The sequence below is a fragment of the Nipponia nippon genome, unplaced genomic scaffold (assembly GCF_047370975.1).
Source record: "Nipponia nippon isolate SJK-2023a ecotype South Korea unplaced genomic scaffold, ASM4737097v1 scaffold_2, whole genome shotgun sequence".
In the NCBI taxonomy this organism is placed as follows: domain Eukaryota; kingdom Metazoa; phylum Chordata; class Aves; order Pelecaniformes; family Threskiornithidae; genus Nipponia; species Nipponia nippon.
Window position 1 is genome coordinate 104,464,591 of NW_028262336.1, and position 17,879 is coordinate 104,482,469.

At 37.2% G+C, this 17,879-nt stretch overlaps 1 protein-coding gene across 9 annotated transcripts in view; it reads left to right on the top strand.

The window, feature by feature from the left end:
- Positions 1 to 17,879, top strand: part of SUPT20H (SPT20 homolog, SAGA complex component) — a 37,913-nt gene that overhangs the window by 19,463 nt on the left and 571 nt on the right. For 3 of the 9 annotated variants that reach the window (XM_087759612.1, XM_087759614.1, XM_087759613.1), the window contains exons 15-23: positions 1,876 to 1,908; positions 4,062 to 4,179; positions 6,308 to 6,416; positions 6,642 to 6,806; positions 8,558 to 8,870; positions 9,962 to 10,116; positions 12,507 to 12,562; positions 16,270 to 16,375; positions 16,920 to 17,861. In XM_087759612.1, coding sequence (XP_087615738.1) covers positions 1,876 to 1,908; positions 4,062 to 4,179; positions 6,308 to 6,416; positions 6,642 to 6,806; positions 8,558 to 8,870; positions 9,962 to 10,116; positions 12,507 to 12,562; positions 16,270 to 16,375; positions 16,920 to 17,080 — 1,216 coding nt within the window. In that variant the 3' untranslated portion in view covers positions 17,081 to 17,861. Of the gene's footprint in view, positions 1 to 1,875; positions 1,909 to 4,061; positions 4,180 to 6,307; positions 6,417 to 6,641; positions 6,807 to 8,557; positions 8,871 to 9,961; positions 10,117 to 12,506; positions 12,563 to 13,994; positions 14,124 to 16,269; positions 16,376 to 16,919; positions 17,863 to 17,879 lie in introns of those variants that run through there. The other 6 variants (XM_087759616.1, XM_087759617.1, XM_087759621.1 and 3 more) reach the window with 5 other exon arrangements.

Here is a 17,879-nt window from a genome sequence, read left to right on the forward strand (position 1 = left end):
GGGTCCTGCACTTGGGTCACAACCACCCCATGCAACACTACAGATTTGGGGAGGGGTGGCTGGAGAGCTGCCTGGCGGAAAAGGACCTGGGGGTGTTGGTTGACAGCTGCCTGAACATGAGCCAGCAGTGTGCTCAGGTGTCCAAGAGGGCCAATGGCATCCTGGCTTGTGTCAGGAATAGTGTGGCCAGCAGGACCAGGGAGGTGGTAGTGCCCCTGTACTCGACACTGGTGAGGCCACACCTTGAGTACTGTGTTCAGTTTTGGGCCCCTCACTACAAGAAAGACATCGAGGTACTAGAGCATGTCCAAAGAAGGGCAACGAAGTTGGTGAAGGGTCTAGGGAACAAGTCTTAGGAGGAGCATTTGAAGGAGCTGGGGTTGCTTAGTTTGGAGAAGAGGAGGCTGAGGGGAGACCTTATTGCTCTCTACAACTCCCTGAAAGGAGGTTGTAGCGAGGTGGGGGTCGGGTCTCTTCTCCCTAGTAACAAGCGATAGGACAAGAGGAAACGGCCTCAAGCTGCGCCAGGGGAAGTTTAGGTTGGGTATTAGGAAAAACTTCTTCACTAAAAGGGTAGTCAGGCACTGGAACAGGCTGCCCAGGGAAGTGGTTGAGTCTCCATCCCTGGAGGTATTTAAAAGACGTGTAGATGTGGTGCTTGAGGACATGGTTTAGTGGTGGAGTTGGCAGTGCTAGGTTAATGGTTGGACTCGATGATCTTGAGGGTCTTTTCCAACCTTAACGATTCTATGATTCTATATGGTATGGAATAGCCCTTTGGTCAGTTGGGTTCACCTGTCACAGCTGGGTCCCCTCCCAACTTCTTGTGCACCCTCAGCCTACTCGCTGTTGGGGTGGGGTGGGAAGCAGAAAAGGCCTTGTACTCTGTGTAAGCACTGCTCAGCAGTAACGAAAACATCCCTGTGTTATCAACACTGTTTTCAGCACAAATCCAAAACATAGCCCCATAGTATGAAGAAATTTAATTCTGTCCCAGTCAAAACCAGCACACAGACTTAGTACTGATCTTCCTGGTACAGCGGTGCTACCTTACAGTTGTGTAATAAGGCTGTGAATTAAAAGGTCTGGGCTTTTTTTGGAAATCACTGCTCTACTCCATTATTTTTAAGACATTACCAGTTGAAGTTCATAAAAATTTGGATACTTCCTCATTGGAAACAATGTCGTATGAAGTAAAAGGTGCAGAAGACATTTTTGTTGTTATGCTGTAAAATAAAACAATGCTTTTTTTTTTTTTTTAGCTAGAGAAACAGAGAAAAGGTCTGTAGTGTTTTAAAAAAAAAAAAATCACTGAAGTAGTAAGTTTGCAAGCCATAAGTATTATGCAAAAGAGAAATGCTTATTTAGGAGCTCTGGAAAATCATGAGGAATCAGAATTTGTGTAACTGAAACCAAACAATGGAAACTAAATGTTTGTTATATTACAGGTAGGGCTGTTTTTGACATACCCACAGGACACTTATGTTTATATTTCAGTGTGAGCATATTGATATGTTGATTTATACATAACTTTTTCCTTTTACTTTTTACAGTAGCAATTCTGTAGCAGTTATTTACTTACTTTTTTTTGAAAGTATAAAATACAAAACTTCCATTTTCTGCCTTCTGCTTTGTTGGCAATTTACTCTTAAAGGAGACGTTATTAGACCATGCGTATATTGTGCATATATCGTGATGAAGCCAAGTTTGTATTTAAAATACTAAATAATACACAGTCCATTAAATGAATACAGTATTACTTGTATTTTCAGCAGGTCTGAAAAAGGAGCAGCATTTATATTTGTTTGAGGTTTTGTGACATGTTCTTCTAGTCCAATTCATGACTGAAAATGTATTATACATTTTACATTTCAGGTTCCTTATTGGTTCGAAGACTGATGCTGAAAGGTAAATTAATATACTATATAAAACCATTTGGCTTCATGCCATATAATGAATTTTGTTCCTTTTAGCCATTATGACTGTTAATGTTGTGCTTATGGAAACAGATGCAGAACAGATGAGGAAAATAAGAGCAATCAATCATCATAACAAGAAGTAGGATATAGTGTGCAGTTTCTATATTTAAGAAGCAAGGAAGAATAGAGGAAAGCAAATACGTGTATACAGCTTGCCCACTACCTAAATTTTTGTTCGACCATATTGTTACAGTTATTTGCACAATTATTCTTGATTACATAGGCAATAATAAAATTCTGAGAGCACTTAGCAGGAATTTCATCTTGACATTTTGTATGGTAAGTTAGCAATCATGGAAATTGTTCATTTGAACTTTAAATGTAATCTGGGACTTGTATATATACAACTTATTTTTGCATGTTGTACATTACTTGATTCAGCTTTCTTAGAGAAGCAAGTAACAAAACAGTTTTGCAGTATATGTTAGTTGTAGAATGATTGTGAGTAGTAATTCTGGCATAACTGAGGCAGCAAAATAAGTATTTCTTCAAATGTTTGTCAGTGTGCATCACATCACAGTACCTGTGTTTCTTTGTGCATATGAGCACAGAACCTTTAAAAAGCAATCTCTGTCAAAGCCAGTTCTGTTTTTCTGCCTTTATAGGAGACCTCGAGGTGATGTACATGCCATAGCTCTTACCCCTCCAGGCTCTTCTTATGTGCTTGGCAGGGAGATGAGTCCTTGGTTTCGTCAAAAATCAATAATAATGTTCTTTGGTTTAATAGATAATTTTGATCAAGAAACTCTTTGCTTATATTCTCTCCTGCCTCCATTGTGCTCACAGAGACTTTTTATGTTTGTGCTGTAAGCTGAATTGGGGGACTGGATGGCTGAAAACTAAAACAACAATAATACAGGGGTCTAGGTTTAAGTGGGATTGCTTTCCTGATCATGTTTGCCACTGGGTTGCACAAATCCTTCAATTGGAATAAGCAGTTGGGTTTCAGGGACTAGGACAAGAAGAAGCAGCAGAAGAGGAAGGAGGACAGGACCACCTTTTTGAGTACCTGGCATTTTATTACTCCGATTCCACTGTAATTTTAAGGCAGTCTAAAACCTAATTGCTGACAAAAGTACACTGCACCCTTTCCTCTGCCGTGTATCTTGGGGCCCTTGCTTATGTCTGCATTAGTCACATAGCAGCATATTGAATCAGTGCTATAACAAAATGTAGTGTAGTTCATCATATTTAGGTGTAAGCTAATGGAAATATTCCAGCAGTTTTTCATTGAGGTTCAGTCTGCCACAGTATAAGCAACAACAGGTCTTCAGCTTGATTTTCAAGTCTGCAATGTCACTTTGTATATTCTGCTCATGTTTGTGAAACAGTATTCTGTCAACTTAGTTCTCTTGGATTAGTGGAGATGGAGTATTTTATTTTGCAGAACAGTATTTTAAACATATTTGCCTGATGCTATTGATGCTTTAAATTCCTGGATACATCACTGGTCGTTAGTCTCATACAATAAGATCTGGCTGTCCTGGTGCTCAAAGAAGAGTGATCACTTTTGATATGATAACTGGTTCTTGGATGTGCATTCAGTATGGACCTCTTAGTTCATCCCTTGCTTTGAGAGTCCTCATCTGACATAGACCTCAAGCTAAAGGAGAATTGACAGTTCCACAGGGAGCATAAGCATGGGGCAGAGTTTTATAAAAGCTTCTGGACCCATGTGATGGGAATGGGATCCCCATTGACTGACATCCCAAAGAACTGCAGTTGCTTTTGGGAAGGGAACTGTTCTGTCTCTTGTTTTGCATATTCCTCCAAAAGAGTGTTTCTTAAACTTGTTTCTCAAACTATTTTGCATTAGGAAAAAAGACAGTGATTAAAAGAAAAGTTAAAATGGAATAAATTTAAGAAAAGAGCCCAGGAACACAAAGTAGAAAGATATATATAGATATGTTTTGTATATGTGCATCTCTATTTTATATAAATATATGGTTACCTAATATATACTTATGCATAAAATAAGTAATATATGACTGTGTAACATATAATTGTGTATGTTTACATATACGTATCTACTTTAGAAGTTCCAAGTTGTTAATCTCTTTATGCCCTCATTGTTTGTTTCAGAGTGGTGAACCAGTATCAGGAGTTAGTACAAAATGAAGCTAAATGTCCTGTGAAAATGTTTCATAATTCAGGTGGATCGGTCAATCTTAGTCATCTTTCTCCAGGGAAGGAGATGGAAGTGAGTTTATTTAGCCATACATCTATTTTATTTGCATTTGATTATTGAATTATTAGAATAATTCTTGCTAGCCACGTTTAAAAGTAAAATAACCTAGAAATTTCTTTCTGAATGAATTTTTAAATGCTTTATTGTCATAATCATTCAAAGTGAGTATATTGGAAAAGTTAGAGGAAAGCACTTTTGTTTTCACTGTTCAAATGTTGTGTCTATTAGGCATGTCTCTTTTTTTTTTTTTAGGCTGTGTATAGCATGGTTGGCTCCAAGGTTCTTTTGTAGCATTTTCCCCTATTCAGATGAACCTTTCACAGAGCAGTATAGTAAAATGCAGCTATGCATTTTATTTTATAGGTCAGGAAGCACAGAAGCAGATGTAGTAGCTGAACTTGTTTTCTTTTACCTTTAGAAATTATTAAAATTATTTTCTCTTTAGTCTGAAGATGAAAACTTAAAAAAAAAAAAAAACACACAAAAAAAAACCCCAACCAAACAAAAACCCAACAAGAAAACCCAAACAAACCAAGACCAAAACCTTTAAAGTGCATATGTTTGTATGCACACATCCAGTAGAAATTCCTGCATTCCCAGATTCTTGTGCCTGTTGACATTCCATTGTGTTTTACTTGCTTCTGGCTTCCTTGGTCAGATTCAGTACTCTAGTGGTGAACTGTATTTAGGCTCCAACTAGTAAATGAATTTTGTATCTGTTGGGCTATTTCCTTTGCTACATCTTTCCCCTAAATACCTACTTTTAAGTTGCAACAACGTTGCTCTGAAAGAGGTAGTTCTTAGTAGCAGCCAGAAGAATAGCATGCAGACGCCAGCAGTTGCAGAAAGGAGTATGAGTGTTTCTGTATGTGTGTATATACATACAGACATATGCATGCATGTGTGTGTATATATTTTTTGTATATTTGTATATATGTATATATTTTATATATAAATATATATTAAAATCATAAAATAACTTAGGGCGGGAGGATACTTCTGGAGGTCATCTTGTCCGGCTGTCCAAGCCCATACCAAAAGCTGGACCAAAGTTACTCAGGTTTCTCTACTTAATGATCTAGTCCTCTTTTGAATGGGGCATTAGTCTTTATTTTCAGAATGAAGAAAACAGTTTTCAATAGTAGAAAAGTAATCCTCAGAATTTTCCTCAAAAGATTTTTTTTTTTTATAAGCAAACAATTAGAAACATCTAGAGGGAGTGCCTATTATTACTGAGAATCAGTGGAAGCTAAGCTATCCAAAAAAGTTGATTTTGCACAATGGTGGATGCCCTGATTTGTTACCCGTGCACATCTAATTTAGGCTCCAGCATTGAAGTATTTATTGAAAGCCTCATTATTTAGTTTCAGCAGGTTTTGAACTCTATGTTTGTTTAGACATTACTTTCATTTATGGGATACTTGCTTTATAGGTAAAAATATATAGTCTATAACTATAAACATGTTTCACTGTGGAGTCTTTTGATGGTGTCAGCTATTGAAATTATGGATTTAGGGTCTGTTGTGACTGACTGAGAACTACAGACTTGATTAGCTGAAGTTAATTTATGTTCAAACAACCTGATAAGTAGGCTATAAGAACAAGTAAAAAGGTAGCACCTTTCCTCTAAAAAGATTAGTGAAGTTCTGATCCCACTGAAGTCAATGGGATGTTCCTGAATGTATTTAACTTCCTACTCCCAGAATCAGGAAATCTGATCCTGCTCTCTAAATCCTTATTGTTTGGAAATGCCAGATGTATACAGATGGTGAATGAATGAAATTAAGTCATTTTTCAAGTAAGACCAAATTGTCCTTTTATTTAAAATGCATCTCTTGCATTTGTGAAAAGTTGCTAAGAAGGATTTCAGAATCTCAGAGAAAAGTGAAACTCCTTAGTTTTTCTTTTTTCTCGATTTGATTTTTACTGGCACTTTCAAGCTGCTTCTTGATGGTAAACATTTTATCTAAAGAGAGTCGGTCATAGGCTATGTTTTTAAGTAAATAAAAATCTGAAATGTTTGAAGGGAATTTTGTCATGGTTTTGAGAAGTCTAATACAAATTAATTGAATTGTCTTTTCTATTAAGTATGTGGAAGCTCACATTATTGCTGTGATAGTGAATTTCTCTTTTCTCCTAGCAGCCAGAAAGTATATCAGGCTCTGTTCAGTCTTCAGTATTGGGGAAAGGTGTAAAACACCGACCTCCTCCCATCAAATTACCTTCAAGTTCAGGAAGTAGCTCTTCAGGTAATTATTTATTGACTTCGGTGTCTCCTTTCTATGTGTTCTGCCTATTGTAAAATGACATGATATCCCTTTAGTAAAGATTTAATTAAAAAAAAACCTTCTCTGTAAAAAGAGCATAATTTTGTTGATTTCTGATTATATCGTTTACAAAATTGTGTCCTAACAAATATTCGAGTTAACATGTACTCAGACAACAATAATGTATTTTAATTATGCTTTTTTCAGGTAATATTTTTAGTCCACAACAGTCAAGTGGCCATCTAAAATCCCCAACTCCTCCTCCTCCTCCTCCTTCTAAGCCTCCTGGTCTTTCTCGGAAACAATCTATGGATCTTAATCAAGTTAGCATGCTCTCTCCAGCTGCCATGTCTCCTGCGAGCTCTTCACAAAGTGAGTCACGACCTAAATTCTCCATTAAATCTTAGGCTTTTGCATAAATGCTTCCTGAGATAAACTTCTTAACCTGTGGAATGGTGAAACTTAAGTGTACAGTGTACCCTAAATTGTATAAGTTGTGCAGCTTTAGGCAGGTCTCTTGTTCACTGTATGTATTTTATGTTTATTGTAACTGTGTTCGTTTTTTCTGTATATATGTATGCACCCTCTGTGTATACGTTTTAATACATTTTATGCAATTAGTATGATCTCATTTATGAAAGGCTGGTAGATGATGTGATGAGATAAAATTCCAAAGTGTAGATTTCTTTTTTTTTCCTCTAGTGTAAAAACAGTATGTTAGATCAGTTTGCCTTTACATAATTTAAGCATCTGGTTTTTTAAATGTTATAGGAGCTGGTGCAGTTGTATCTCTATGTATGTATATAATCTGATCAGTCCCAAGGTGGTGATACAATAAACGATAAGATGATTTTTTAAAACACTCCTACACTGTTTTACAAATCATTGCTGATTGCAAGTGTGGTGGTGACGCTGATGATGATAGCACCATATTCTCAGGTGTTAAAATGTAAATTTCAATAATAAGTGACATACTAGTTTAAGTATTTTCACTAACGCTGACAGGATCATTGTAATCATAGCTATAGATCATAAACATTTCTTAAAATATGTATGCGTCTTGAGACATTTCGTGAACAGATTTGTACAAAGAGAAATCATAGCTGCAGTTTCTCAGTTTTTTTATTAATAATTGTATACTGCCCATTCCAGTATCCTGCACAGTATTATAATATGCTTTTTGCATTAAATAATTTAAAATCTGGATAGCTCAAAAGGTGTAAGTTTTCTGCCTTCTTGTTTTGCACAAAGAAAAAAAGAAAAATTATAAAAGCTTTCTTCTAACATATTTACTCTGTGTTTATGTTAGTGCTATGAATTGTGTAAATCTGCACACAGTTGTTCCTTTAAGGCTCTGGTCACAACAGCTGGACATTCACATTTATTTCCTTTCTTTCTGCAGGACATGAAAGCTAAAAAAAGGAAAAACAAAAACACCTCAAGCTTTTTTGGGGGTTTTGTTTTGTTTTTCTACTGATAAACTGTGCTTACTGCATCCACAACAAATATAGCTATACATGCTACATTTAAGCAGAAGGAATTACACAGTAATTTTGAAAGATGCAGTATTATCCTTTGGTTCTTAAAAAAATATTGTTATTTGATCAAAATTTGGCAAATGGGAGTTTAGCTAATCTGATGAAATTTAGATCAACACCATGATTATTGAAACAGTATGTGTTCTTTGTTGAATCTGTTGTTTTCCATGATATGTTTTTAACACAATGCTATTGTGCAGGCAGTGCGTATAGACTATATGTTTAACATTTTAGGACAAAAACATAAATTAGGTTAAAATGGTCACTAAGAAATTGTTTTATTTTAAGCATTTTTGAATGGAGTTATGACTTAATGTACGATAAATTATGGAAGGACTTAATGGAGGATACAAATTGGTGTATGGCTTAAGGAATTAAGCATGGAGAATGGGTTTTCTGTGTGATTATACTGCATCCTTAACAATGAGTGTGTGCTGCAACACTCGTGTCGTGTAGAAATTAACACTTGCAGTCTAAAAAATGGAACAAATTGGCAGTGCTAAATAAGATTCCATTAACCTTATTATACAAAAAGGACTGGCCTTTTATAACAAACTAGCGCTTTTTATTTTTCTCAATGAGCAGGGTCTGGAACTCCTAAACCATCTACTCCTACTCCAACCAACACCCCTTCATCGACCCCACACCCTCCTGATGCTCAGAGCTCAACTCCTATTACCCCTTCTGCCACCCCTACTCCCCAAGATTCAGGCTTCACCCCTCAGCCCACTTTGTTAACCCCATTTGCTCAGCAGCAAATGTCTCTGAGCCAGGCACTGCCTGTAATGACCATTCCTCTTTCCACCATGGTAACATCCATTACTACAGGAACAACCTCCACCCAGGTCATGGCAAACCCTGCAGGACTTAACTTCATCAATGTAGTGGGCTCTGTGTGGTAAGTTTTTTGGGTTTTTTTGTTACGATGCTTTCTTAATTTGCCCTGGGTGGGTTGGTGGTTGGGGCAGTGGGGTGGGGAGGGCGAGAGTGGTACAGGACTGTCCAGCATCCATTAGGACAGATATTTTTCAGGATCTGCAATACAAAAAGATCATTCACTTTGTAATTATAAAGTGAAGAACCACTAGAAAATACTTGTATTTCTCAAATATAAGGCACCTACTATCAGAATATTGAAAAGGTCTATTAAGAAAAGTGTGCTTTCAGCTTTTTGGATGCATATAGTTGAATTTCATAAGCTTAACCTCAATTTAAGTGGTTTCTGAGGTTTTGCTCTTTAAGTTTGAAAACTTTTCTTATTAATCAGGAAGTGGAATATCATATGCAGACCAGTCTAAATGAAAAATGGAAAGAGATTTGATATTAAAGTGCCTATGAATGAAAGGATGTATGTAAAACACAAGAAAACAACAAATCTGTTTTCTAACAATTTAATCAAACACTGAGGTTAAACATTCTTTGATCCCTAAAACTCATTTGGTGGTTAAAAATGCTGCTGTAAAGAATAGATTGTGTGGTATAATGTGAACTGCTTTTTAGACTAAATGAAATTCTGTGATCAATATAACTTGGTCAGTGTAAGACACATAGTGTGCTTCAGTGCAAGTATCAGACACTTAAATTACTCATGCAAGGTGTTCAGCAGTTAATCGCTGTTGATTATTTAGACAGATTTTTTTTTTGTTTAATAGTGCAAAAAGAAAACACAGACCTGTTTCTTAACTTTTTGTTATGGTAGTACAACCATTTTGAAGACTGATCTTCCAGTATTTCTAGAATAAAAGAACCACTTGTGTTTTATTTTCCATAGATTATACCAAAGAAAAAAATCATATATACCGAGAACATGGATTTACACATTTGTTATACCCTAGGCATAACAATTTTTAAGCTGCCTTGATGCTTTATCCATAATCCTATTTACAGCAAACAATTGATTTACTTGTCGTGAGACAGAGGGCAAAAATTTAGTTGCTCAGATTTAGTTGTACCACTTGGGTTTGATGTGTTGTCTTTCCTCTTCTACAGTGGAGCACAGACACTGATGAGTGGTTCAAACCCCATGTTGGGGTGCAACACTGGTGCCATAGCCCCTGCAGGTATAAATCTGAGTGGCATTTTACCATCAGGAGGTCTGGTACCAAGTGCGCTGCCCGCTGCAATGCAGTCTGCCTCTCAAGCAGGTTAGTGTGAATAAGTTGAAAAGCCACCTGTCAGATAGGGACAGTGTGAAAACAGTGGACGAAAGTGGCCATTGTGTGAATAGATTGTGTATTTGATGGCTGGAGCTCGGGAACAACATAGATATTTTTGCATTCAAAGTGCAGGCTATGTTTGTTATTGTTTGAAATTGATTTTGAGGAGCTAGACTGGGGAAACATATTCTAAACCTGGATTGTTCGGTATGCTTAGTAGGAAGTTTGAGAGAAACTACAAATTCAAATGCAACGTTGATAATGATGACTGCCAGAAAAAAAGGCATGACTGAACTTAGAAAGATGCATCACTTTGAAATGTGCGGGGCATTTTATTCTGTCACTGGTACTGCTTTATTCTAGGAGGACAATCAATTAGTTCCTTATTGCCTTCAAATGTGACTGTCTAAATCTGCATGCCTCAATATTCATTAAAGCAGCATTTAAATTATTGGTTTATTTTTTCTGAAAAAATAATAGAGACCAAAAAAAAACCAAACCCTAATGTATGATTATGGAATCAGAAGTATAGAAGAGACTTCAAGATATCCATCCCTTACACTGAGGCAGAGTCAAATCTGTCTAAACCATACTGAACCAATGCTTATCTAAGCTGGTTTTAAATACCTTCACTAAAGAAGATTCCAGTCTCCCTCAGTAGCTGTTTGGAGTAGTTCAGTATCTGTACAAAATGTTTCCTTCTAATTGCAGTGCATCTCCTTAATTGCAAATTAAATTTTTTTTTCTCCTATTCCTTGCAGACATGAAAAATAGTTGTTCACTCTTTCTCTTTACCTTCTAAGTATCAAACATGCTGTCATGTCCCACATTTGTCTTCTCTTTCTGATAGGTCGTATTTTTCAAACCTTTCATAATCCTGTCACTCTCTTCTAGACTGTCCAATTTGCTTACATCCTTCTTAAAATGTGATAACCAAAACTGGACACAAGCCTGAGCTTGGCTGATTTACCACTGTGGAGCACAGCAGAATAAATGCATCTCATCTCTTTCACAACATTCCTGTTAACATTTCCCCAAATGAGGTCTGCCTGTTTTTATTTGTATTTTTTTTTTTTGCAACAGCATTACATTAACATTAAAATGGCTTTACTGGTTTAGGCCAAAAATCTGTCCAGTTTATATTCTGTCTCTGACAGTCGCCATTAGAGGATACTTAGGAGAGAGTTTAAGACGAGGCAGAAGTGTGAAGTGAAACATCCCTTGTATACAACTGTACCTTTTCTGGCAATCTACAGCTTTGAGACTTTCTCAGCTGAAGACTATCCATGTGGATCTTTGTGCTTAATATCCTGTGCTAGACTTCTAGTCTGTGGATTTATCTAATCGGTTGTTGAATCCATTTATATTTTTGGCATCTACGGCATCTTGTGACAGTGAGTTTTATAAATGTGAACTGCGTGAAGAGGTTCTTTTGTGTGTTCTATAGTTTGTGATATGGATGATTTGCATATGTTTGTGACTTGCTGTAACTTCTCATGTCCTTTCCTGCTGTATAGAGACAAAGCTAGTTACAATTTTGTACTTGTTCATTTGTGGTTTTTTTTAATTCAATGTTATTGATTTTGGGACTCTTTCTTTGGTTCCCTAGGATCAGTTTTAATTCTAATTTTGTCCTTTCAAGCTCTGTCAACCTTTAGCAGTTTGGTGTCACAGATTTTACATGCTATTCTGTCACCCACGTAAGAGATGGGAGTAGTGAGCTGAGCTAGGTCGGTGGCAGACCTCTGGGGGATTCTGTTTGACAGCCACTGTTTTACTGGAATGTTTGTATCTGTTCTATACCCAACTCATAGTGTACTACATATACATCTTTTTTTAGCGTAGCTTTGAAGAGTGCCATGTGGAATAATGCCAAAAGCTCTATAAGTCAGATACATCTTGCCAGAAGCCCTTGGGGGGCTGGGCAGTTGCTAAGATTTTGGGTGGGATTGTTTTCTGGTAATGATTGAGAAACTGAGAGCCTGTTGCTCCATTGAGCCCTTGGGCATTTCTGGATTTACTGTACAAACAGTAAAACTTGTTAAAGTTGGAAGAAGAATCACTGAAGAATAACTGCTATGATATTCTCCACATTCACCTTTGGGTAAACGCATTAACAGGTTATGGGGTACAGTGTTTAGTAGCGATACAGTTTTCTTTCTGTTTAGTCAGCTCTCTTTAACTTTGAATCTGGATAACTATGAAATTATCAACACTACAGAAAAAGCAGCATTGTATTAACTATAAAATTAAAACTTGCCAGTTTTCCAACTTCCAAATGTTTAAAAATGATCCCAGTGGAAAGGTATATTAATTGCAATACACATATATAATTAAGTAAAGACTTCCAACTAATAAAAAGATGTTTTCTTTAACAGGCAGCCCCTTTGGTTTGAAAAATGCATCAAATCTTCGGCCCTTAAATCTTCTACAGGTAATTGATATACTTGGACACAATAATAATAATTTCTTAATTTTCTTTATAGATGCGTTTAGTGCTGCTTACTGCATTGCCCCTGCAGAGCTTTGAAGCTAGTTGATCAGTAAAACCATTTACTGCACATTTTAATTGCTTGCTTAAAACACTTAGAACACGAGAAAAAGCTACTTTCATAAAGATACAAGGTGGAAATTATATTCTTAGCTTCCAACAAAGCAGCTAATTCTCAGTAAGAATCTAAAAATGCTGACATTTGAATTCAAGAGATTAATCCTGAAATACAATCTTCTATTTTCAGGATTTGCCTAAGCTTTTATTGCAAATCATTCTTTAAACTGAAGTTATGATTGTTTTAAAAGTACAAAACAATACAGTAGAATCACTCAGCGGTTACACATACAGGCCTAAAAGCTGAGCTGAACATGCACGGGTAGGTGCAGTAATAGCTTTAAAGAGCTTCTGGTAATGGAAACAGAAGTTCATGTAATATAGGGAGTTCAGAAGGTCTGTAAATGTTTTTCTTTCCACTAAGCATACATACAAATACAAACATGAGCCAAAGTTGCTTATTATGTCAGAGCTCCATTTAAAAGCAGAACAGGGAGTGTTTGTGGAACTGGGTGTAGTTCCTGGATCTTGAAGTCAGCTGGGAGTTACAGGTGCAGAAGTGCAACTTCAGTGTTCAGCAAATGTTGCACCATGCTTCAAAAAATTAATACCAGTAAAAGATGAGCTGTAGCTCTGCTACTTCTTCCTCCCACTCCTGTACACACTCCAGAAACGTGGAAAATGGCAGGTACAGGAGGCAGTTACGCCAGAGTAGAGCTCTTCTATAAAATTTAATGCTTGTATTTGTGTAATTCCATGTTGACGTACATCGTTTCAAGCTACCTCTGCCACTTGTATAAGCCAAGAATAATTTGGCTGAAATCAGTGCAATTAAAGCTGGGGTAGGGGAGAGGAATCAAGACTGTTTCACTTTAACATTTTTTTGTCTCAGACCTTGCAGCTTGTTGATTGGAAGCATCTATTAAAATTCAGTGGAATATTCTGAAAGTGAAAATAACATACAGTGCTTTTGAAGACTAGCTGTTATATCTCCAGTATCAGTACAATCTCTACTATTTTAATTAGAATAATAAGAATGTATTTTTCTGTTTCCTGCTATAATTTAATGCAGGTTTGTTTCCTGAGCATAAGGCTTTTTCACAAACATGACCAATTGTAAACAGATTCATTTTAAAGGATTAAAAACAAAAACACAACACAAAACCAAACAAACAAACCAAAACAAAAAACCCCACCAAACCAAAACAAAAACAAGCCTCCAAGGAGTATGTCATTATCAATGTCATGCTCATCCTAGGACAGTGGGGAAACTCCGCAGTTTGATTGAATTATGCCTTTTGTTTTTAATCTTCAACAGCTTCCAGGTGGTTCACTTATTTTTAACCCACTCCAGCAACAACAGCAGCAGCAGCAGCTGTCACAGTTTTCTCCACAGCAACAATCTCAGCAGCCTACAACCTGTAGTCCTCAGCAACAGGGAGAACAGGTGTGTGCTAACAGCCCTCAGTCTGGGATGCGTGGATGAAACAGTTTCTCCTATTCTCCCCATCTCCACAAGTAAATGAGCCTTTACACAACAGATCTGAAGCAGAAGGGGAGGAAAGTCTTCCTCCAAAACCTTCTCAAACTGCAAAGACTGCAGTGGCTTTGTGGCCATGGCTGGAGCTGGGTTATACTCCTTTACTTATATCTTGTATAGAAGAGCTATAGCAAAACAACTGGCGTACTCTAGCATGAAGAGAGCCAGCCCACTGTATGCGTGGTGTAAAATCAGCTTAGTGTTGCCCTGTTTATCATAACTAGCAGATACATCAGATGAACAGAGAAGAAACACGGTCAGGATTACCAGAGTAACTCAAACTTCTTACTTACACTGCTGTGAGTTGGGTTATGATCCTTCCTGCTGTAGTTCAACAGAACTGTTCTCTTTTCACCAGAGAAAATATCAGTTGGCTTTAAAGCTGTAATCTTAAGACACTTGCTCTACTGCTGCCTGTAATTGGTGTTAAAGGCTTTAGTCACTGAAGAAGTCTAGAGTCTTGATAGAGACTAATCTGCTCTCAAAATGACAAATTTTGAGTGGTTGGTTCTACCTGTGCCTAAAAATCTTATCAGCATTAATGCAGCAATTTGGGAAAACCAGCTGCTCTGCTTTTGTCTTTTTTTATCCTTTGTCTTCCCAGACATGCAAGACTTCTGTTTACCAAATAGTCTCTACTGGATACTCAGTTTGTCATAATAATTTTGCTTGTGCTACTGTAGACTGTTCATAAATAAGATGCCTCTTTAAAATGTTTTTATGGTGTATAGTTTCCTGTGTCACAGGCCTTGTTCTGGAATGTGGGACAGTTTAATGGGAGACTTTCAGATTTATTCTCTGAATCCAAATGTCAGTTACTAGCTGAATTACTAAAAAAAAAAAAAAAAATCATGCAAGCTCATACTATTGGGTTTTATTTTCTGGACATTGAACTTTAAGGGCATTTACAAAAGGGCTGATGTAAGTCTAGTCCTCCTTATGGCAGAAAGTTCTTCTGGAGGAAATCAATCTCTCTGCATTGCCTAACTTGCCCTGAGGAACTTCTCTCTTACCACACATTATAGAGTAAGACTAGGGTCATTAGCTAAAATGAGCTATCATGAATACCGGATTCCTTAGCTTTCACTAAGGACAAGCACGTATGTGTTCACAGTGCTGTAATCCAAGTGCTTAGTGGAAAAAACCTAAGCCCAAAAGACCATCAATTTTTCTGTGCTGCCAACAGAATAGATACATTCTCATCTTGTACTTAGGGTTTTTTCCCAAAAGTTGGTTCTATGACTTTGTAAGTCTTTCTTAGTCGTCTTCATCGAGATGATGGTGTCTTCTTAATGTGCAATCTTTTGGTCAAGTTTACTTAGATCTTAGTGGCATTATTTCATATGGTTATCCTAAATAAGCATTGCAACTCCTGGAAATGCACCAGCTCAGAAGCACCTTTTTTTTTTTCTGACTGATAAGCCATGCAGTTTGCTTGAATCACATATATAATATTTTATTTCTTCACTTTATGAATCAACTTGAATTATTTAAGTTCTAGAAAAGGTCATAATTCAACAGACACTAGATCAGACTCCACTAATTCCATTTGAGTGATTACTGTGAGAACTACTCTGTTCTGAAAATAAAATTTTAAAAGCAGGGTTTGTATTTTTGTGAAACTAAGGAGTGTGTGGCACAATGTGAACACATGAACGTAAGTTTCAGACTTCTCACATTTTGATCGATTAGGACCTTTGCACGTGGATGTTTTCAGGTGTCAGCTGAAGACTTTGGTCTTATGTCATAACATTACAACCATAAACTGTAGTCTCTGCTGACTGCAGGGAACTTGACAACAACATGGGACTTCTGCTGGGTAACAGACATAATACCATTTCTGCCAAAACTGAGCTGTTTTGGGGCATTCAACATCTGTTTGTTCTGCTTTAATAGTGACTACATTATAGCCTGTATCTATACACACACTGGAAGCTGTAGGATTAAATGTTTTTAAATGGCACTTCAAAAGTTTGCCTTCACACTGGCTTTGTTTACTTATTCATTGATACCAAAGTTTGGTAATAAGGATCAAGCTTTTCATTTTTGCTAGGGGTCTGACCAAGGTCCATCCAATCAAGATCAGGCATTATCTGCCCAACAAGCTGCTGTAATTAACCTGACTGGAGTAGGGAATTTTATGCAACCTCAAGCCACAGGTATGTGCTTGCTGAGCCTCCTTTTGTAGTTAAGTGTGTATCTTGATAAATTCACACTGAAATGAAGTTTGGTCCTAAAGAAGTCTTACGTTAGATCAGAACAATTTACTGTGATTGCTGCATGAATTATGCAAGAAATAGTGAACTTTGAAAGTCCAAGCATGCACTTTTCTGCTTTGTTTGGCAGTTAAGTGTAGTAAATTGATAATATCATGTGAAAATAAGTCACACGACACAAAAAGAAAATACAGGGAACTTCCATGCCAAACTTCATTGAGGAATGTTTCTTTAACTGTGTGCTTAACATCCAGTACGAGAAACCTCTTTGTGCCCCCACAAGCACTTCATAATCTGATTACGTTCTAACTAACAGAGTGTGTATATCATGTATACTTTATTCTGCACTGTTTCCAATTTGACTCTGAAACTAACTCTATTGATCCCCCTTTTCTGTTACACTCTTTCCCTATGCCTTCCTTGCCTGACCCTGACAAACTCAACCTGACCTCTTTGACCTGCCTGCTTTCCCCTTCTCCTTTCTTAGTGTTGTCTCAGCTTGGCTCTGCTGTGAACAGACCTGGGCAAAGCCTTCCTCAGCAGAGACTCCAGCTCTCTTCTGCCTTACAACAGCAGCAACAACAAGCCTTGCAGCAGCAGCAGCAACAGATACAAGTAATCCAGCAACTTCACTCTGACTGTGTTTAAAAAATAAAATTAAGGAAATTTAAAAATACAATTCTCAGCTCCAAAACAAAAAATCTTGCCTCTTTGACTTTTTTTTTTTTCCTTAAACTTATGTCTTTATGGTCTTGCAAATGAAAAAAAAAAGTGAATTTTGGCAAACTATATCATGGAACATTTGAAATCTGTGGTTCTCTTAGCTTGGAGCACTGAATTTATTTTTATTCATTTAAGCCATCCATGCTAACATTCAAGGGGTGCTTGTGGCACATACCTAAATAAGCTCTGCCAGGTGCCAATAGATTTCAAATAGCATGAATGTAAGCACCTGTAAGTTCACATGTAGCACTGCTACAGGCAGTACATGGAAGCAACAGCTCTGGCAAAGCATGCCTTTAGCATTCTGTCACTCAGATGCTTTCTGAAAATATTTTGAAGTTTTTTAGCACACAGTCTCCTCTTTGTGATACATGTAGAAAATGCATACAATGCGTCCACTGAGAAGGCATTATGTAAAAGTCTACTACGTAACCCAATTCACTGAAGTTGCTGAGTTACTGCAGTTACTGCAATGGAGAGAAAGGGCAAAGACACAAAGCTGTCCAAGTACACGTGTAAAATGTTGGATATGCCCTCAGCCGGCTTCTGTGCCACTGGTGCTGCTTGACTGTACTCATTGCCCCAGTACGTGGTGCATTCCTTTTGTCAACCTGGTGCTTCCTCATTTTTTTCCTTTTCATTTCCCCACTCCCCCCACCTTCCTTTCATTCTTCTTGATGTGAAACGTAGCTTTATAGTCAACACTAACAAGCTTTTTCTCCCC